The sequence below is a fragment of the Mustela putorius genome, unplaced genomic scaffold, assembly GCF_011764305.1.
Source record: "Mustela putorius furo isolate JIRA1106 unplaced genomic scaffold, ASM1176430v1.1 tig00003858_pilon_pilon_pilon, whole genome shotgun sequence".
In the NCBI taxonomy this organism is placed as follows: Eukaryota; Metazoa; Chordata; class Mammalia; order Carnivora; family Mustelidae; genus Mustela; species Mustela putorius.
In genome coordinates, this window is record NW_025422010.1 from 6307954 (window position 1) to 6330140 (window position 22187).

The 22187-nt window shown below is 37.8% G+C and overlaps 1 protein-coding gene across 2 annotated transcripts; it reads right to left on the reverse strand.

Annotated features, from left to right (window-relative positions):
• Nucleotides 1-955: 955 nt before the first annotated feature.
• On the reverse strand, nucleotides 956-22187 carry PSMG2 (proteasome assembly chaperone 2). Of its 2 annotated transcripts, XM_045065354.1 has the most exons (8): nucleotides 22000-22187; nucleotides 18027-18198; nucleotides 14491-14549; nucleotides 11023-11141; nucleotides 10001-10174; nucleotides 5036-5083; nucleotides 2112-2232; nucleotides 956-1269 (listed from the first exon to the last, which is right to left on the reverse strand). In XM_045065354.1, the coding sequence occupies exons 1-8, from the start codon at nucleotides 22054-22056 to the stop codon at nucleotides 1177-1179; spliced, it is 843 nt and encodes a 280-aa protein (XP_044921289.1). In that variant the 5' UTR covers nucleotides 22057-22187; the 3' UTR covers nucleotides 956-1176. The 2 variants fall into 2 exon arrangements, with proteins under 2 accessions (XP_044921289.1, XP_004742732.1); XM_004742675.3 differs by lacking the exon at nucleotides 5036-5083 and having other exon boundaries at nucleotides 22000-22184.

The following is a 22187-nucleotide window of genomic DNA, read 5'->3' on the forward strand; positions in this document are numbered from 1 at the left end:
TTTGAGCTTCTCAAAATTTGAATGTCCATTTCCTTCCTCAGATTAGGGAAATTTCCAGCCCTTCTTCAAATATGTTTTGTCTCATTCTCACTCTTTTCTCCTTCTGGGACTCTCATAATGCATATATTGGTCCACTTTGTGCTATTTTATAGGTCCCTTAGGCTTGCTCCATGTTCCTTCATTATTTTTTTTAATTCCTTTGACAATTTCAATTATCAGAATCGCCAATTCTTTCTTCTGCTCAATCAAATCTGTTGAACTCCTCTAGTAAAATTTTCAGAATTCTATATGGTTCTTAGTGTCTCTTCGTTGATATTCTCTCATTTTTTTCATTCACTGTTGTCTTGATCATTGTGCTTCCTTAAGAAATTTTCAATTGTCATATAATCAATAGATCTCCATTTCCTTGGTATTGGTTTCTAGAGATTTTATTTTAGCCCAGTGGATTATCTGAAGCCATTCATCAAGATACTCTAGCCCAGGGGCACTTGGGTGGCTCAGTTTGTTAAACTGCCAGCTCTTGATTTTGGCTCAGGTCATGATCTCATGATACTGGGATTAAGCCCTGCATCAGGCTCCACACTGAAAAGGGAGTCTGCTTGGGGATTCTCTCTTTCTCTTACCCTTTGTCCCTCCCCTCACTCGTACTCTCTCTCTCTAAAAATTTTAAACAAGTAAATCTTTAAAAAAAAATCCTCAACAAGACCTAATGCATTTGGGATATTGTCTCATCTGAAACAAATTTCAGTAGAACCACCACTGGGATTTCTTTAGAACAGTTACAACAGATACAGAGAATTATTAAGTTTTCTTCTATTTTTGGACTTCTGACTTCCAGAACTGCAGGATATAAACTGTGCTGTTCTAAATCACTAAGTTTGTGGTAATTTATTAGAGCAGAAACAGGAAACTAATATAAAAGTCTGAGTTTAAAAAAAAATGTATTTCAGACAAATTACTTAGGAAATATTTTATTGTACAAAATTTACATTTGTTGTATATAGTGAAAAGCATGGCAAAACAACTTTTTTGTTAATCCATTTTCTTTGAGCTTTTTTTTGTGAAAAGTAAAGATTTATTTTCTAATACATTCTTACATAATGTAGCTTTCTATATAGTTAATAGTTGTGTTGATAATAAGTATCTTGGGACATAAGGTATAAAACTGAAAAAAGGTCAAAAAAGTGCAGGGGGAAGACCACTGCCAAAGAGTAATCTCCACGAACTTGGCATTTTCCACCGCAAGGCAGATGCTGTGGGGTCATCACACTGTAAATGAAGAACAAAATACTTGAATCCTTCAATTTTACCATCAAATTCCCTTTTAGCAGTTAAGTAGCATAATACTCTCCCTTCTCTAGTTTTTTTTTTTTTTAGTTTTTGTTCTTTTTGGTTCTGGCATTTTTAGCTGAGTTTTACTGTAAGGGAAAACAAAGCAATATATTTCTGGTTTTTTCTTTTTATGTTAACTGAAGATAAATTTCTTTAAGTTCCAAATCATAAAGATATGCCAGAAAGGCTATTGAGTCTATCAAGTAAAATCATATTTGAAAGGAACAGGGGTTGAATAATAATAAAAAAAATCAGTGCTCTGTGATTTATATCAATTTGTTCCTAGCAAAACCATGAATAAAAAAGTATCTATCATATCATTATGGTACTTCTATTATGCCTAAAAGCTAACTGATTTCCTGGGTGTAATGCTTTTATGTTGTAATATAGAACAGTATTTTAATTATAATGCATATTCAATAGTTATAGTATTGCTCACATAAACAGGTTTCACTTTCCTTAAAAAAAAAAGTCCTGAATTCTAAAGACATTTGTTTATTCTTCTAAGAATGTGCCTAGTTTAATTAATGCAACATGAACAATTAACACAATAAAGTACTTAAGATTTTCCTTTCTGGAAAATCAGTGTTAATGAAACAACTGTAGACAACTGGTTGGTTAAATGCACTCTTCTCTTTTCAAAAGTTCAACTAAACTAAATTTTATATAAAGATGTATCTATACTTAACAAATTCTCACTTATTTGGTCTACTTATATAGAATAAAAATGTTTATAAATATATAGAGAAATCAGAGGCTTAAGGTATAGTAAAACTTACACATGGTTTGAGTATCTGAAGCCATTCGTTAAGATACTCAACAAGACCTAATGCATCTGGGATATTGTCTCCTTCTGAAACAAATTTCAGCAGAATCACCATTGCAATTTCTTTAGAACAGCTGCAACAAATACAGAGGATAATTAAGTATTCTTCTATGGATACAAGATGCTGATTCTATCTGTGTCTATTTTTATAGTTAAGACAATCTGCCAGGTTTTAGGCAAGGAGAAGATTTCTGGAAGACTTCTAATAAATTACTTATTTATTCCCCTTTGCTCCAGATATATGCTATTTGTGGGACAGGACTAGAAGCCATTTAATGCCCACATTGGGCATCTTGTGTCTCATATAAGCCTGCATGAAAAATTGTCCCCACTGAAGTATGTTCTACTTCCTAAATCTGCTGTAGAAGATAGTGATTTTCAGAAGCACCACTGCAGGGAGATTGAAAGAAAATAACACCCTTGTTACTAATAACCTAAAGCAGTGAGAGAAAACTGTGGAACTGAATAAAGGGAAAAAATTTACTATTACTTTTTTTTTAAGGATATTTATTTATTTGAGAGAAAGAGATAGCAAGAGGGAATATGAGGGACGGTACAGGGAGAGGGAGGAGGCCCCCCACTGATCAGGGAGCCTAAGACGGGGCTAGATCCCAGGACCTCAAGATCAAGACCTGAGCTGAAGGCAGACACTTAACCAACAGAGCCACCCAGGTACCCCTTTACTATTACTTCTTACACATTCCATCTACTAAGTGATTATTATGTGCTAAGCACTATCTGCATATTTTATAGTTCTATCCCTACAACAATTCTTGAGGAAGTTATAATTATCTCCATTTTATAACTGAATCAGTTTGGGATAATGGGAACATGGACAGAATGCCTGGATTCAAATTCTAGCTCTGTCACTTACCAGACATGTTGAGCAAGTTACTTAATCAGAGCTTCAGTGTGTATCATTTGTAAAAGAGGGAACACAACAGAACTTCCCTCACAGGTTGTTGTGAGGTATAATGGAGGCAGTGGAGGCAAAGTGGTTAAAACAGTGCCCAATACATAGTCAGTACCATGTATGTGCTAGCTATTATAATAAAGTAACTGAAGTTTAAAGGGTTTGAAATGTAGTTAACATACTCAAAGTTCTCTATCTATGCAGTGGCAGAGGTGGGACTTGAATCCAGGTCTTTTGGAAGGTCTTTTGGTCTCTTAACTGTAGCTATAAATGCCTTAAGCTAGTGATGAGATGGAGATAAATAAATGCAAAAAGCTTCCTGTTTGCCAAAAAAAGCAAAAATTATTTCTAATACTCTAAAACCAAGGACTATGAGGAAAATGCATTCTCACTGACAGACAGCGACAGAAATAAAGGTGAGTTGGGTTTCTAAGCAGGGGATTTCAGATGTGGAGAAGACTCTGAGAAGTAGGTTCAGAAGTCTCAGATGTACAGGAGAGCCTACCACTGCATCTCAGCCTCTAAGTATCAAAAATTGGCCAGGGTGCTTTGGTGGCTTACTCAGTTAAGTGTTCAACTCTTGATTTCAGTCTGGGTCAGGATCTCAGGGTCGTGAGATTACGCTTCACACTGGACTCCACACTGAGGGTGGAGTTTGCTTGGGATTCTCTCTCTCCCCTTTCTTCTGCCCCTCACCCCCGCTTGCATGCTCCCTCTCTCCCTAAAATAAATAAATATAGGAAATCGGAAGTTGTTAGCACTAGTTACATCATCTCACTTTGTAATCCTCAAATATCTTTAGGGCTCTTGAGCTTTGTATGGTAGCACTGTGAGCCATGATGACTCAGAAGATTCTAGTTCCTAAACATTCATGCTCTGGTAGCCTGAGAAATGGCTCCTGCTTAGAGAGAGGCTAGCTTCCTTTGCTGTGCCTTCATTTTCAAGCCTCTAAGTTAAAAAATGCAGGGGTAGGTCTTGAATTTACAATGCTTCCACTACTAGTTTGTAACATGAAGAGTAGCATGATAGTTTTAATACCACCCTCTGGTGCTCTCTGTAAAAATGGAAAGTGGAGAATGGCTAATTTTATTACTCTCTGTGACATCAAAATCTAGCACATGAAATACATCCATTATTAAATTATAAATGTACTTTGATTCCAATTAAATATGAGAGATTTCAGGTCAGCCACACCACTGCTACCACCTATCATTAGGGTAACAAATATCTTTTCCAGAGATCAGAATACATATTTGTTCTCATAATGGGAAGGCTAATATATATGTTACAAATAATTTAGCAAAAATAGTTTTCTCAATTTCAAAAATTCTTTATTGCAGTGAATGTATAATTGCACTGAACATTAAACATGGGTTTGATTATAAATGAAAGATTTGCATTAGAAAATTAAAACTGATTTTGTGAGAAACATTTTTAAATAGGATGAACTCTAAAGTTTAAGTTAGACTTATCTTGCAGGTACACACACATTCAATTCAAGTATATTTTAAAGGAGTTGGGAAGAGAACAAGTGAAAAATTAGTAATGGTAGTTACTTCTGGGTGATAGAGCTGTGTATTATAAATATTATTTCTTTGGGCTATTCTACATTTTCCAAATGTTCTATGATGAGTACGTCTAACTTTTATAATATTTTGTTATCATCACTAACTTTGTGAGCAAGTTTACACCTACCCAGAAGTTATTCTTTGGTCTCATGGAGTTTTGCCCTACACACGTGGCTCAGAATTCTGACAAAGACTCAGGGAGACCCCTAAGGCTCTTCTTGAATAGCCCTTTTCTGGTTCTCTGCCTCATTCATTCTAGGTGTCCCAGCATTCCTCAATCATGATATCTGCCTTCTCAACTCAACAAGACCACTCTGCTCAGGTTCCCTCCCCTTCTTTGTGCTGTAGTCCACAAAGTATCTGTAAGGAGAAAGCAGGGGCGACCGTAGGACTTACTTGTCTTCTCTCAGGGACCACAACTGTGTGCTGTTTGCTATCCAATGTCTGAAAAAGTTGTTTCATTAATTTTGTCCAATTTCTAGTTGTTGATGGCAAGATGGCAAATCTGATTTGTAAAGAACTAACAAGTCAGCGTGAAGGAGCAGAGAGCTGTGGGAATACAAAGAGTCCTTGTGCAGAAGGGAGAAGCAAGGGAGGGCACAAGGAGTGCTCTGTGAGGTGACTCTTGGAAACGGGGTTAGTTTTTGCAAGGTAGATAAGAGAGAAAAGTACACCAGACAAGGGAAGGAAGAATGAGACAGCTTTTAGGAAACTGGCTGCTAGTCATTTAGTTGGAGTCCAAGGCACCAAGGAATGAGCCAGGCAAGGAAATCCTGCAGGGCCTTATATGGGGAGTATGACCCAGATTCTGCACACAGCAAGTAAAACTGCTGATGCACTTTACTCAGGGGATGTTGTGATCAGTCTTGAATTTTAATTCTAACAACACTCGAGATGGAACAGAGCGAGTGAGGAGGAAGCAGGGGGAATCGCTCAAAAGATCTTGATAGCAGCTGCTACAGACCAAACCCATGTCCCTCCAAAACTGAAGCCCTAAACCCCAATGCAACTATATCTGGAGAAAGATCTGTGCAGGTAATTAGGATTAAACCAGTCATAAAGTGAAGGACCTAATCTGACAGTACTGTGGTCTTTTTTTTTTTTTTTTTTAAAGATTTTATTTATTTACTTGACAGAGAGATCACAAGCAGGTAGAGAGGCAGAGAGAGAGAGAGAGAGAGAGAGAGAGGAGGAAACAGGCTCCCCGCTGCGCAGAGAGCCCAATGCGGGACTCGATCCCAGGACCCTGTGATCACGACCTGAGCCGAAGGCAGCGGCCCAACCCACTGAGCCACCCAGGCGCCCAGTACTGTGGTCTTATAAGGAGGGAAGAAATGAGAGGTCTCTCTCTGTCATGTGAGGATATGGCCAGAAGGTAGCCCTCTGCAAGCCATGAAGAGGGCCCTCACCAGAATCCAACCATGCTGGCTCCCCAATCTCAGGCTTCTAGCCTCCAGAACTGTGAGCAAATAAACTTGGGGTTTAACCAACCCCGCTGACGGTATTTTGTTATGGCAGTCCAATCAGACTAACAGCAGTCTAAGCTACTATGTGATGTGGCCTGAATGAAGCAAGAGAAGGACTGAAAGCTAGCTGGTGGTCTGTAGGGCAGGTGCAGAGGATGGTTACGTAGCCAGGGCCTCCACCAAAAGAATACTTGAAGTGATATTTTATACTATGCGGAATGTGCTAGAGAGGAAAAGAAGTAAAAACAGAAATGACAGACTAGGAAAAAAAAATGAGAAGGAATGATGGTTTTAATAGGAATAGAGTAGATTTTCAGAGAAAAAGAGAAAGCTGAAATGGTACACAAGTATGGCCAGAGACAGACAAAACAAGCTGTACTGGGGAAACAACCTGAAATGCCTGTATCCTTTCTGAGAAGTCTTGAATATTTTGGAAAGGAGCAGTGGCAAAAGTAATTATAAATAACAAGGAACAAGTTCACCTTTTAGACAAAGAATAAAGCTCACGTGATCATGAACCATGAATGCTAGCTCCAGAATGAAGTGGTTAGATGTGCAGGATCTGAGGCCAGATGTCTACGTTTGACTCCTGGCTCTGCCACAGATTACCCACATGGCTTTTAGCACTTATTTCATCTTGTTGCTCTTTAGTTTTCTTATTCATAACATGTGGTTAACAGCAATATATACCTATGAGCTTAATAGGAGAATTAAGTAATTTAATACACATAAAGTGCACAGAACAGTGCCAGGCCCTTAATTAGTTATTACCATGACTACTACTTGTGTTACTATTATGACTTCTTCGGGTCATGCAAGAGTCACAATGTAGATTTTAGGACAAGCAAATCAGTCGTTCTATTTGCTAAGGTTTACACTCCGATATGTATTATGTTAAGTAAGGAGGCAGATTTATTGATTGACTTCGAGCAATGATGGCACAGATATATTTAAATTTCTTCTAGGTTATCTCTCTAAAGCCACCTCTAAAGCTCCTCTAAAGCCACCACTGACAGCACAAAAAGATGCTGTTCATTCATCTCTCCTCAAGGGAGAGCAGGGAGTAGACTATGAGCTTTGTACAATTTTGTACAAAAATGTGTACAATATTTACAAATTAAATAATCATCTGAAACGGTCTCCAGCAACTCTTGTAACACAGAACCAAGGGGAAAAAAGAGACAAGGGCAGGCGGACTTCAGCTCCTGTGGTCCCTACCTGGCCCAGTGCCTTTTCTAAACTGGAAAGACCAGGAGCCAGACACTCCTGCTCCTCTTTCCTGAGACCACTAAATGCTGTCCTCCCCCTCTTCATAACCGTTGGCTCTGTTATCCACGAACCCACCAGGTACATCAACTCCCGGCAAGGAAGAGTCAGAGGGAGTTGAAGCATACAGCATGGCCTTCTGGTTAGCCCCAAACTTAGCCTCGGGTCGTATGAGACAGAAAGCTAAGGGCAGGCAAAAATAGGGACAGTGTAAGTGTCTATAAATCTGATGGCTGGCTGGGTCATCATGTAAGTCATACAAATCAATTTATGAAAAAGGGGCTGAAAGAAAAAAAAAGACCTCTTTCTAATTTCCACCTTTACTTTCGCTTGCCTTCTAGAAGTTCATGATTCCCAAAGACTAATCAAGAGTGACTGCAGAGTATTTAAAAGAAAAATGCACAAAAACAACCATAAATCTGTTATTGGGCACATAATATATAAAGATATGATTTGTGACAACAGTATCACAATGGGTTGGGGGAGGCAGTGTGTATGGGAGTAGTTTTTGTGTGCAGTTGAAGTTAAATTGGTATCAACTCAAATTAGACTGTTACAACTTTAGAATGTTATATGCAATCACCATGGAAACCACAAAGAAAGTATCTATAGAACATACACAAAAGAAAATGTGAAGAGACTCAAAAGAGGTCACTATAAAAAATCAACTAAGCACAAAAGAAGGCTGCAAAGCAGCAAATGAAGAACAAAAAAAGCTATAAGATATATAGAAAACAAAGAGCAAAATGTAAGTCCTTCATCACTAATTACCTTTAATGCAAATGGGATTAAATTCTCTAATCAAAAGACAGATTGGCAGAATGGATTAAAAAACATGATCCAACTATGTACTGTCTACAAGAGACTTACTTTGAATATAAGGATACACATAGTTTGAAAGTGAAGAGATGGAAAAAGATATTCCATATAAATAGTAACCAAGAGAGCAGCATGGGTATACACATATCAGAAAAAATAGACTTCAAGAACTGTTATGAAAGACCAAGAAGGCCATTATATATTGATAAAAGAGCCAATTCATCAAGAAGACATAACAAATATAAAGACATATTCACAAAGCAGGAGTCCCCAAATTATGAAGCAAACACTGAGAGAACTGAAGGGAGAAGTACATACAGTGCTACAGTAATGACTGGAGACTTCAACAGCCTACATGCAGACTGAGAAGGAAAGAGAAGACGCACACAACACTGGTTAAGACCTAACAGATACATACAGAATACTCTACAAAAGCAGAATACACATTTTTCTCAAGTGCACACAGAACATTCTCCAGGACAGACCTTTGGTAGGGCACAAAAGAACACCTGATAAATGAAAAAGATTAAAATCACACAAAATGTCTTTTTTGATCACAACAGCATGATCCCAGAATCAATAACAGAAGAAAAACTGGAAAATTCACAAATATGTGGAAATTAAACAACACAATATCCAACAACTAATTGGTCAAAGAAGAAATCACAAGGTAAATTAGAAAATTTAGGGGTGAATGAAAATGTAAACAACATGCTGAACTTAGGAGATGCAGCTAAGGCAGATTAAGAGGGAAAGTAAGAGCTACAAATGCACATTTAAAAAAAGAAATTTCAGGGCGCCTGGGTGGCTCAGTGGATTAAGCCGCTGCCTTCGGCTCAGGTCATGATCTCGGGGTCCTGGGATCGAGTCCCGCATCGGGCTCTCTGCTCAGCAGAGAGCCTGCTTCCTCCTCTCTCTCTCTCTGCCTGCCTCTCTGCCTACTTGTGATCTCTCTCTGTCAAAGAAATAAATAAAATCTTAAAAAAAAAAAAAAAAAAAAAGAAATTTCACAGATTAATAACCCGAGTTTACGCTTAGGATCTACAAAAATAAAAGCAAACTAAATCTGGAGTTAGCAGAAGAAAGGAAATAATGAAGATTAGAGTGGAGATAAATAAAATAGAGAACAGAAAAATAAGAGAAAAATCAATAAAACCAAAAGTTGGTTATTTGAAAAGATCAAGAAAATTGAGAAGAAAAAAAGACTCAAATTACTAAAATCAGAAATGAAGGTAAAGACCTTAGTATGGATTTTGAACTAAATAGGAGTTGTTATTGGATAAATGTAGATGCTCTGTTTAGAACAATGACAAAGATCTGAAAGCAGATAGTTGGTGATTGATATACAACACTGTGAATTCATAAATGGCAATTAACTGTACACTTAAAAACAGTTACATTAATGTTTTAATGTTTCATATATTTTACCATAATTTAAAAAAAGACTGATTGTAGAGGTTGCAGAGAGTAAGTTTCAGGATCCTTAACATGCTGCACATTATAAAACATTAAATTTGGTATTTTAGGAACCAATTCTCCTAAGACTAAATTTCAATCTTTCCCCTGAATGTATGAGTACCTATTTTATAAAGATATTTTCAAAGTTCCAATAGAATCCAACACACTCTCCCACTTATCTTACTTTCACTTTTTTTTTTTTTTTTAAAGTAGGCTCCATGCCCAATGTGGGTATTTAATAAACTCACTACCCTGAGATCAAGAGTCACATGCCCTTCTGACTGAGCCAGCCAGGTACTCCTCTTAATTTTTAAATAAGGTGGGGAACAAATGAACAAACAAACAAACTCACCCTTCATCATAGAGTGTTTTTGTGATACCTCCTCCAGGAATACGAATACAAAACTCAGAATCATTTATTTCAGGAATGCATGGGCTTTTTTCCATTTCTTCCCAGTTAAGGCTCGTTATTTTAGTTTGAATACTTTTTTGCACATAAGGTGTGAGTAGGTACCTGAAGGGAGTACTGGAAGCAAACATATAATTAACTTTCTAAAAACCCACCAAAAAATATGAACATTAAGGCAAGTTTTTTAAGCAAATGTTTGTTCTCTCTATAGTCTGTTGCTAAAGCAAAGCACAAGGTTCAGCAGTCTACAGAAGAATAACATGTAAAAATACTGCTCTGGCTTGCTATTTACATACTTAGAGGAGAGAGTATAAAGACAGGCCAATTTTAACTAAGGCAAGGCCATCATGAAGATAACCTATTTCCCACAGCTCTGCTCCCTTCTGGCCATGAAGCTTTTTGTGAGATTCCTAGATGTGTTGTATCTATCATGAGATTACTAAAAATTAGCTCCAATTTTGAAAGGTTAGTCTTGGCTAATGTTTCCTTCATCATGATTTTTTGGTGCATAAATGAAAATGAAATAATGAAATAAATCTATTTCTTGGATATTTTGCCTTCTATTTAGCTAGGAGTTTAGTCTGACATGCCTGGGTTTCTGTGATGGCGAAATGAATAGAAATGTGAATCCAGTCTTCCAAAAAATTATCATCCAGTAAATCTTAGGTACCCTTTCTCTTTTTTTCTTCATCAGCTGAGCTCTGTGATGTCGCCACAGACAATACCAAACAATCTAAGCACAGTTCCAGAACCATCTCTATCTTTATACCAAAGCCTTCCTTGGGTCCCAATCATAGGACTACCTAACCATACTCTCTCCTATCTCTTGACTTTGTTCTATCTAAATTCCAGAGAGGGGAGGTAAAGATATACATGGTTTTAAAAACTTATTTTAGCTTTTCAATAGAGACACCATAATAATACAGTGTAAAACATAACAAAATTTTTCAAAGGCAAAAACATACCTGCGAAGCTGTAGATCATTCCGGTGATATGAATGACTGCTTGAAAGAACAATGACTTTGGCACAGTTACTACTTTTCACCCAGGAAAGCAGTTTTTCACAGAATGGTTTTGATTTATACTTCATATATCATTGAAAGAATAAAAAGAAAGTCTAAAAGTTAGATCTTAGCATATAATAAGAGTATCCTTTAAAATATTTTATCGACCTTATGTGATGATAAATAATTCATATATATAAAATTGTAATTATTTTCAGATTCACTTATTGTCCTTAAAGTAAAGACAAGGGATGCAGAGCAATGAATTTTTTATTGTATCTTTACAATTAAATAAATCATGAGGAATCTAGATTTCAAAAAAATTCTATTCTGACTGGTAAAGGAAAATTTCTCAGTTCTCTACTTGAGTAATAATTACTTAAAAACTATCACATGGACATCTATGAGATGTTCTTGCTAGAAATTTCTTAACGGAACATAACTAGAAAATAATCAGGTGAACCTAGGATGCCGAATATCTGGCACTGATCCTCAAAGGCGTCAGTATTATGAACAGAAAAAGGCCACTTCTACATCAATGGCTACCAACTAAAAAGATATTATAGCCGAATGTAACATGTGAAACTTGATTGGATCCAGATTTGAAGAATATTTTAGGGACAACTTGGGAAATTTGACTATGTCTTATGATACTACTGAATAATTCATTAAATGCTGATTTTCTTAGAGAATGCTGCTGTGATTGTGAAAGAGAATGTCCTTATTCTTTTTTTTTTTTAAGATTTTATTTATTTGACAGAGAAAGATCACAAGTAAGCAGAGAGGCAGGCAGAGAGAGGGGGCTCGATCCCAGGACCCCGAGACCACGACCTGAGTTGAAGGCAGAGGCTTAATCCAATGAGACAACCAGGCACCCGAGAATGTCCTTATTCTTGAAAGATGCATGGTGAAGTATTTTTGGGTAAAATATGATGACATCAGTAGCCTACTTTTGGATCCTTTGGCAGAAGGAAACTGTGCATGCACATGGAAACAGAGTAGAAAAAGCAGGTATGGCAAGATGTTAACAGCTGGTTAATCTGGAAAGTGGGTTATGAAATTTTGGGGAGAAAAAACTCACTTTATGGAAACTCTTCACAGACTGTTAATAAAATATGAACAGAATTTAAAATGCAGATAAGAAATAGCTAGCTTTTGAAATAGTAAGGTGGTACAGTATGATTAAGAGAAGTAGGCTCTGGAGTCGAGCTGCCTGGTCTAGAATGCTGGCTTTACCTCCTACACAGACCATGTGTCTCAGGGAAAATGCTTAAACTTCCCGTGTTTCAGTTTTCCTCATTCGTAAAATGAGGATGTTAGTACCTACCTTCATCATGTATATATGTGTGTGTGTATGTGTATATATATATGGTATATATATGTACGTATATATATATACACACACACACATGCATATATATACATGTATATTTATATATGTATATATTTACGTTCATAGGTGTGTATATATATTACTTATAGCCATATTGGTGCAAAAAAAATCCATGTTCAATAAATATTTGGTATTTTGAAATCACTATTTCCACCTACCAAAAATTTCACTTAGAAATTTTTTTCTAGGGACGCCTGGGTGGCTCAGTGGGTTAAAGCCTCTGCCTTCGGCTCAGGTCATGATCCCAGGGTACTGGGATCGAGCCCCACATCGGGCTCTCTGCTCAGCAGGGAGCCTGCTTCCTCCTCTCTCTCTGCCTGCCTCTCTGCCTGCTTGTGATCTCTCTCTTTCTGTCAAATAAATAAATAAAATATTTAAAAAAAAAAAAAAAGAAATTTTTTTCTATCTCAATTGTTTGTCTATCCTAATTCCTTTTTTCCCCATCTTAATTCTTGAACTTACCCAAGTATTGAGAACAGAAAAAGCCACACGCATGGCATAATGTAGAAATAATACCAACTCTCACTGCAAAATTTTGAGTATGTTATTAACTAAAAAAAGTAAAGAGTGATTCTAATGTAAATATCAAAATAAGCATAGCATTATTCCCAGTCATCTCAAACTGGAAAAAAATCTAATGTTCCATTAATAGTACAATGGATAAATCATGGTTTATTTATATAACAGAATCCCACAGAAATGAGAATGAACTACCTCTCCTTGGAAAAACATGGATAGACCTCACGAATAGAATGTTTAGTAAAGAAAGCTAGACATAAAGTACATACCATAAGATTCCATTTAAATGGATGCGGCATGGGGGAGAGCCTATGGAATGCTGACATATTTCTGACCTCCCAAAAGATGGTATTTAATCCACTTAACCAGTATTGACCAAGTGCTTCTCTACATGCTAGGCACTATTCTGGAAGGTGGGGATATAAGAGTAAATGACACATTGTCACTTCTCTCAGAAAACTCACTTTATACTAGTTGTAAATGATAAATATATGATATGCCAAGTAGTGAGAAGCTGTGAAGAAAACCACCCCAGGATAAGACCACAGAAAGGGTGGTCAGGGAAGGCATTTCTGATGAGGTAACATTTAAGCAAGGACTGAAGGAAGTGAGCCATTTAGGTATCTAGGGGAAAAGTATTCCAGGCAGGAAGAACAATGTAAAGACTCTGGGACAGGAGTGAGCTTAATCTGTCTGAACAACAGAGCAGCTAGTATGGCTGAGTGCAAGAGGGAAACAGGCAATGAGCTCTAAGTTAGACCAGGTTGAGCAGCTGTCCAGGAGAACGCTCTGTAATAAAAGCAGAGCTCTTTATGGCAGCTGCTTGCCACATGTTACTATGGAAACTTCAAATGTAACTAGTGTAAAGGAGAAACTAGTTTTTAATTTTATTTACTTTTAGCTTACGAATCAAAATTTAAATAGCTACATATAGCTAGTGGGTACTGTACCAGGACAGAGGTAGAACCAGGATAAGCCAAAGTAAGGGCTGTGAGTTCACTGGGAATCAAACAGGAAGCCCCCAGAGGGTTTGAAGAGAGAAGTGATGTGTTTGATTTAGGTTTAAAGGATCACTGGTGGTGCTATTTACAAATAGAATATTAGGTATTTGTGGGAACGTGTAGCAGTGGTTTGAACAATAGTGGTAGCAGTGGAAGAGGAAAAGAAGATTCAGAATTTATTCTGACACATACGTAATTTAAATGTATATGCCACTGGTTGAAATGCAACACAAATGGAGTAAACCGAAAATATTCCTATGCTTAAATGTTTTCACCAATGCTACCTGAAGAGAATACATAAGACCTACCCTGTATGTCCCAAGTCCTTTCAATATAATCATAAAACAATGGTAACACCTCTGAAATTTTGTAATATTCTCTATAGAACCACACTTTTCTTAATTGTACATACAGTAAAAAGAGCAGAACTGAGTTTTGAATCTTCATTCTCAATAATACTTAGTATTTTCTCATTATATTTAAATTTGATCACTTTAAAATGACAAATACACTAACCTTAATAAAAATGGATCTTAACTGAAGAGCCACCAGCTTCTTCGAAGGCAATGCATATACTACAAAGACAAAAAAATGAAACAAGATACTTAAAATGATGGAGTCATACAAATAAAATTACTAACATAAAAACTAAAATTGAATTGTAAGAACTTTTATACCTAACATTTTCAATAAATAAATATAAAACATATGAACTATATCATTCAGTTAAAATATTTTAATAGTACCTTAAAATGCATCTGTGACCTTTATTCTACAGAACAGATTCATTTCTGTCGAGTTAATGGTTTATGTATTTTATTTTTATTTTTTTATAGGTTGGGGCCAAAGAGAGAAAACAAACCTTGAGCAAGCTCCATGCCCAGTACAGAACCCAGTGTGGGGCTTGATCTCACAACCCTGAGATCATGATCTGAGCTGCAATCAAGAGTCAGACGTTTAATGGATTGAGCCACACAGGCGTGCCTGACAAGATAACTGTAAGAAAATATCAAAAATTATTCTTCTTCTCTGACTGCAAAACCAGAGAAGTATTCCTCTGGAAACTTCTGGCATTATGACAAATAAAATCATTCTTAAGAATGTTTTTAGTTTCTGATATTCTCCCCTCTTCTGTTAGAGAACAGCAAAACTCACTGGGATTAAGAGAAAAATAAAATGCAGAAGAATGTTAGCCATATGATAAAATCTCTGAAATAGGCACATTTGTGTTCTTTAGGAGTTTCTGAAAGAGAACATGCAAAATAAATGTAAAATTTTCTGTGAGTCAATGTGTGTGCTCTTCTTCTGGGAAAAGGATCCATAACCTTCATCACATTCTAGAAAGGGCCTACTTTGCTGATGTTTAACATATCCCTGCCCAAAAACAAGAAGCTCTGAAATGAACCAAGAATGAAATATGGAGTCTCTTGGAAGCATGATTAGGCTTCTGTGCTGAAGAGTAAGCTCTTAGTTACAGTAAATAACCCAGCCTTCAGCAAATCCTTTGGTAGTTCATGTCCTTCCAGTTTTAGGTCTTTTGGGGAGTATCTTGTATGGTGTGACTAGGGGCTATGGTGCATCAGCAAGTCTAGTGACTACCAGTTATGTTCAGGACAAAGGAGGCAAGAGAAGAAAGTTTGGAACTAGGGAAAAGAGCACAAATTTAGGGGAAAGAGACTGAGATGTGGGCCATTCAGGCCTGTAATCTATCTCTGACATACACATCCACTGCAATTCAACAGACATAGTAGGAAGAGATGTATCTGTAGGGAATGGGTAAAATGTTAAGATACACCAGCTCCTATAATAGCAACACTCATGTTCTCCATCAGTGCATCATGCTTATCTTTTTTAAGATCCTGCTTCCCATTACTTTGCTGAAGTGATAAAATATGAAACCAACATCACCTTTCATGTATTCTGGTGCAAAATATTTAGCTTTTATCTAATGAAGCCTTTGGATCTAAGTACTGTTACAGAAAATAGACTAGAGGAACAGATATGCAGGTATAAGTCAAATGACAAGTCAAATGACAAATAATCAAATGTAGCAAGTGAGACGTCCCTAAGACAATGGGTCCAGTTTCTTCCTCAATAAGTCAGTTTCATGAAGAAGGGGAAAAGAAAAGAAGAGACTGCTCTAGGGTAAAAGAAATTCCAGAGGCACAATAATCAAATGACTACTATAGGTCTTAGCTTAGACAAACTAACTTTAAAGGATCATTTGGGGGGCACCTGGGTGGATCAGTGGGTTAAAGCGTCTGCCTTCAGCTCAGGTCATGATCTCAGGGTCCTGGGATTGAGTCCCGCATCAGGCTCTCTGCTCAGCATAAGCCTCTCTGCCTCTCTGCCTACTTGTGATCTCTCCCTCTGTCAAATAAGTAAATAAAATATTTTTAAAAAAGGACATTTTGGGGTACACTGGAACAATGGGAATATGATAGGGTATATGAAGACACTAAGAAATTGCTAATTTTGTTAAACGTGATGGCATTTTAGCTATACAAGAAATTGTTCTTAAAAGACGCATACCTGAAGATAGAATGTCATGATGTTTATAATTTATTTTAAAATACCTCATCTTAATAATAAAGTGGATTAAAGGACTTTACCCAACTGACTTGATGCATGTTTATGTCAGAGAAAACCCAGTGGGTGTTCTACTAGAGTGAAAGTGTATTAGCAGAGTGGTGTTGTGCTTAAGGGGGCCAGAGCCTTGCTTAGAAGCTCACTTACACCAATTAGTCATGTGACCTTAACTTCTCTGTGCAATGGTTTCCTCATCAATAAAACTACCCAAAGAGTAGCTGTGAGGATTAAATGAATTAATATATTTAAACACATAGTGTTCAGCTCATAGGAAATAATAAAATGACAGTTGTTATCATTAGTGGAAGTATATAAATTCTAGTTCTACCATTTACACTCCCTTTATCCTTTAAGGCAGTAACTGAAATTCAGTCTTGTGTTAACAGAGCCATCATTCCTGGAGGAATTTTAATATTAAGGACTTCTTTTTAAAAAATATTTTATTTATTTGTGAGAGAGAGAGAGAGAGGACACAAGCAGGGAGAGCAGCAGGCAGAGGGAGAAGTAGGCTCCCTACTGAGCAGGGAGCCCAACATGGGACTCAATCCCAGGACCCTGAGATTATGACCCGAGCTGAAGGCAGCCACTTAACTGACTGAGCCACCCAGGTGCCCCTTAAGGTTACTTTTTATAAGTTTATTTCCTTATTGCAAGCTAGTGGCACCATCAATAAGATGGACCAAAAAAAAAAGAAGGCTCTTCATTGGTCTTTTAGCCCATCAATGGTCTTTCATACTACTCTAGCACCTGTGGCTTTCACCTTAAAATTGTAAACAGAAAACTGAGCAACCAACAGAGCAGCTTGCCGACAAAGCAAGTGGATACTCCTGTGCTTCATGATGAATGGCTTTCCCCTCCTAGCTAAGAGTAGTACCACATTACAAACACAATGGTCAGTGCAATATCAACTGTGTTCCCCAATTAATCAAGCTTGATAGTCCAATGAAGAACTGTGTGATTTATGGCATAGGAAAAGCCTACACCTACTAGTACTATTAGGCAACTCAATCTCTCTGAGCCTTATTGACATTACATTATTATGGATTCTATAATAATATGAAAGGATGACTACGAGGCTAATGTAAGGTAGCGCATGTTAAACATATAAACTGAACCTGGTGGAATTCTTTTCCCCCTTTCTTGGTATTAGTGGTGCTTATACTTGCCAGAAAGACAGAAATTAAAACTGAGGATAAAAGAAAGAAAAAAAAATGCAAAAAAAAACCCCAAAAACAAACCAACCACCTCAAATTCTAGTTAAAGAAGTATGGTCATTATAGGAGTTGCTATTTCAAAAAGGCTAAGAACCAGATGTGAGAGAACAGGACGTGACCAGGTCATAAATTCTGCACAAAGCTGGCACTGAGTACACATCTGCTATAAAACAGTATCAGTAGAATCTATATCTAATTTAAAACCATTCTCCCTTAGAACAGAATAAAACAGGCTTAAGTCTTACATACTTTCAGCATTTATACTGAGTTCTGTTGAATTTTCTTCTGCAGTTGCATATGGATTGTTTCCAACCATCGGCACAAGACAATCGGTATAGAAGTAACCGATCTTACACATATTTAGTGTCGAAATAATCAAATCCATTGCAAGCTGGCCAACATTTCCAACAGATACTGCTGGCTGAAATAATAAAAACACAAAAATGTTCGTTAAGTCATTGAATTACCAGCATTTTTTAAAGTTTAGACAGAAGACACTAATCACAGGACTGCCTTTGGATGGTTATGCTCAGGTACGTCGTAGCTGTGGAGACTCATTAGTTGCCACTGAGGCTTCCTCTACTTTTGAGACTACTGATCTAACATTTGTGGAACACTTACCACGTGTCTATCATTGCTCTAGGCACTAGGAATGCAGTAAGACAAACTGACAAAAGTTCCTGCCCTCATAGAGCTTCCATTCAAGTGACGGAGTGATTTAATGTAATAAAATAGTGAAATAGAGGCAGGCTTCACTTTATTGAGCTTCACAGATAATGTGTTTTTTTTTTTTTACAAACTGAAGGTTTGTGGCAACCCTCATTCAAGGAAGTCTATTAGCACCATTTTCCCAACAGCATTTGCTCACTTTGTGTCTGTTACATTTTGGTAAATCTCTCAACACTTCAAACTTTTTCACTATTATTATTTGTTATTATTTGATCTGCAATCATTGACTGTGACTCACTGAAAGCTCAGATGATGGTCAGCATTCTGTAGCAATAAAGTATCTTAAAGTTAAGGTATGTACATTGTTTTTTTAGACTGAATGCTATTGCAAACTTCAGACTATAGTATAAAGATAATTTTCACATGTACTGGGAAACCAAAAAATTCATTAGACTTGCTTTATTGCGGTATTCCACTGTACTGCTGTGGTTTGAAACCAAACCCCCGATATCTCTGAGGTATGTCTATATACAGTTGTAACTGCTATGGAGAAAAAGTAAGTGAGAGTGTTCGTATGTATGTGGTTGGTTGCAATTTTAAATAGGGTGATCAAGAAAAGAATTACTTTAGCTGACCAGTTAATTATGGACCTGAAAGACGTAAGGAAGACAGCCACAAAAAGACCAGGGAAAAGAACACTTCAAGCAGTGGGAAGGCAAGTGTAAAGTCCTCTTGGGTCATCTTTCCATCTGCTTTGTTAGTGCCTAAGGTTGGGGTCAGCTTTTTTTTCACATTAAACACACATGCATATTTATCCTCATGACTTCAAAGAGTCCAACTGTCAAATCTCTATCTATAGCCCAAAATATTTATCCAAACTTCAGATCCTAATGTGTATCTCCACATGGTTATCTCATAGGCAATGCATATTCAACATGTACAAAACTAAACTTCTGCCTAAACTTGTCCTCACATTTTGTATTTTTGAAAAGAGCAACAATTACTCATTTAATTACCTAACTCAAGAAACTTCTTCCTTTTCTCTTACCAACCACATCAAATACTCATCTGATTTTCATTTATTCTATTTCCAAAGTATCTCTTTAATGTAGCTCTTCTTTTGTATTCTTCTAGCAATTGCTTTTTTTCCCCTCCATCTTGTTTCTCTGGGTCCCTCAGGGTGGTCTCCCACTTCTCATTGTTCTCATCTATTAATCTCCTGGTTTTCTCTTGTAATTCCCTTTCCTCTTCTCAAGGATTTTGCTACTTTAGTTAGACCCTCACTCTCCTGCATCATCCACCTTTTCTTCACTATTGGATTCTTCCCATCAGCATATACACACATGTTGTAATCTTTTCTTCTAAAATACCCTCCCTTGATCCCACATATTCCCCTAGCTACCACCTCACTTCTTGGTGTCTCTTCGAACTCAAAATTCCTCAGCTGCCCACTAAAACATAAGCAGGAACTTTGTGCTTTCTTTTTAAGATTTTATTCATTTATCTGAGGGAGACAAAGTAAGAGAGAGCGAGAGCATGAGAGAGGAGAAGGTCAGAGGGAGAAGCAGACTCCCCGCGGAGCTGGGAGCCCGATGTGGGACTCGATCCCAGGACTCTGGGATCATAACCTGAGCTGAAGGCAGTTGCTTAACCAACTGAGCCACCCAGGCAACCAGGAACTTTATTTCTGAATTGATCAACAAATACCTACATATACAAGTCTCCATCCCTTCTTCCACTTATTCAAACTACTCCAATATGGCTTCCCTTCCTTCACCGCTCTATTGTTGTCAAGGTTACCACCAATAATCCTTTGGACATTACTTTCCCTACAAATCTTAATCTTCTGCCAGGTATCTTACTAGCAGTCTCTGGAGAAGTCTGGACTCAAGGTCCACTGATATGGTTGCAGCCTATGAACAGGCAAGACCCTGAAATCCTTACCTGAGAGAACGAGCCTAAGACCCCATCCAGGTTGTACCAGTTCTCAGAGCACGCCCACACCCCCTTCTCCTTGTCCTAAGATAACTTCCTGACATCAGGGACTCAATTTTGCCTCATTCTGATGTCAAGTCTCTACTCCAAAGTAAACATGGGAATATATAGTACTTATATGTTTCATCTCCTGCAAGGATACCTTTCCCTTTTGTGATAAATAAATATTTTTCAGGGAGATACTTTGAAATTACATAAAATTTCCCTTTTCAATACCTTATCATACACTAATTTTAATATTCATTCATATTCCTTGAATACACCATTAAGGTGAAAATTGCCCAAAAGTGATTACCATCACTTAAAAAACTGAGATATGACTGACATTAACATTTTTACCAGTCTTAGGTATATAACACAATTTGATACATGTATATATTGTGAAAAGATTACCACATTAGGTTTACTTAACATTAATCAACCAGTTACAAATTTTTCTTGTAATGAGAACTTTTAAGATCTACTCTCTTAGGGCGCCTGGGTGGCTCAGTGGGTTAAGCTGCTGCCTTCGGCTCAGGTCATGATCTCAGGGTCCTGGGATCGAGTCCCACATCGGGCTCTCTGCTCAGCAGGGAGCCTGCTTCCTCCTCTCTCTCTGCCTGCCTCTCTGCCTACTTGTGATCTCTGTCTGTCAAATAAATAAATAAAATCTTAAAAAAAAAAAAAAAAAAAAAAAAGATCTACTCTCTTAGTAAGGTTCAAATACATACAATACAGTATTGTTTATTATAGACACCACGCCCTACAATTGACACCCAAAACTTATTTATAACTGGGGATTTGTACCTTTTCCCTGTCTTTATTTCATTTCAAGCAGCCCTTGTCCTCACCCGCCTCTGACAACCATCAATTTGTTCTCTGTGTCTATGAGGTTCCCCCTCTTGCCCCGCCCCTGGATTCCACACATAAAACTTTTAACAGGTCCTTGTGTCCCTCCCCCTCCCAATAAGTCCTAGGGTTCTTCTGTACCCTTTTCAAAGTACTATCCTTGCATTTATTGCCCTTACTGGTTTACGTGTGTTTCCAACTAGACTGCACACCTCCTGAGGACAAAGACCTAGTCTTATTTAATATTTTTACATTACACACTCTTTATTGAAACAGTGACGGAATATGGGCAATATTAGAAGCAGTAAAACCGTTATGTTAGCTGCTGACGAAGATAACTTTTATTACCTCACTTGTAGTTTCCTAGTTAGTGACCAAGTGTTGCAAGCTTACGACTGGCTCTGCTACTAGCTGAGAAAGATTTTCTAGGATATAATGAAAAGAAAATGGCCCGTACCTATGCACAACGTTACCTGAAACAACCAAACACATTATGTTTCACAGTCAACGAAGACTACAAGCCCCCGTCTCAGAAACGTATGGTGATAGCGCCGCATCCAGCGACCACCGGTCTGCAGTGCAGGCTGCAAACCTGAGACAGAAGCAAGGACCGCCCTCTGTCCCAGGGCTGGTGAAACACCTTGACTCGCGGTGGCGAGCCACCTCAGAAACCTCTCGAGAGGAAGCACCCCAAGCCCGGCACGCGGTGCTCGCGAAAGCGGGGACTCACCATTAGGAAGGTGTAGCCCGCGAGGTCGGGGACCGATTCTCCGCAGGGAACGAACATGGTCGCACAGATGTGGGAGAACCGGGGGAGCTCGGCGACGGCAGAAACGAAGGTCCCGAAAAAGCGAAACCGCGAACGCCGCGCCGCGCAGGTGCGTCGGAGTCCCCAGAGCCCCTAGCGACGGGGGCGGG

Coding starts and splice junctions, on each gene's coding strand:
- PSMG2 (XM_045065354.1), bottom strand. CDS start 22,056: ATGTTCGTTCCCTGCGGAGAATCGGTCCCCGACCTCGCGGGCTACACC. Junction 14,550..18,026: donor ACTCAGTATAAATGCTGAAA/GTATGTAAGACT, acceptor TTGTCTTTGTAG/TATATGCATTGCCTTCGAAG. Junction 11,142..14,490: donor TAAGATCCATTTTTATTAAG/GTTAGTGTATTT, acceptor TGATATATGAAG/TATAAATCAAAACCATTCTG.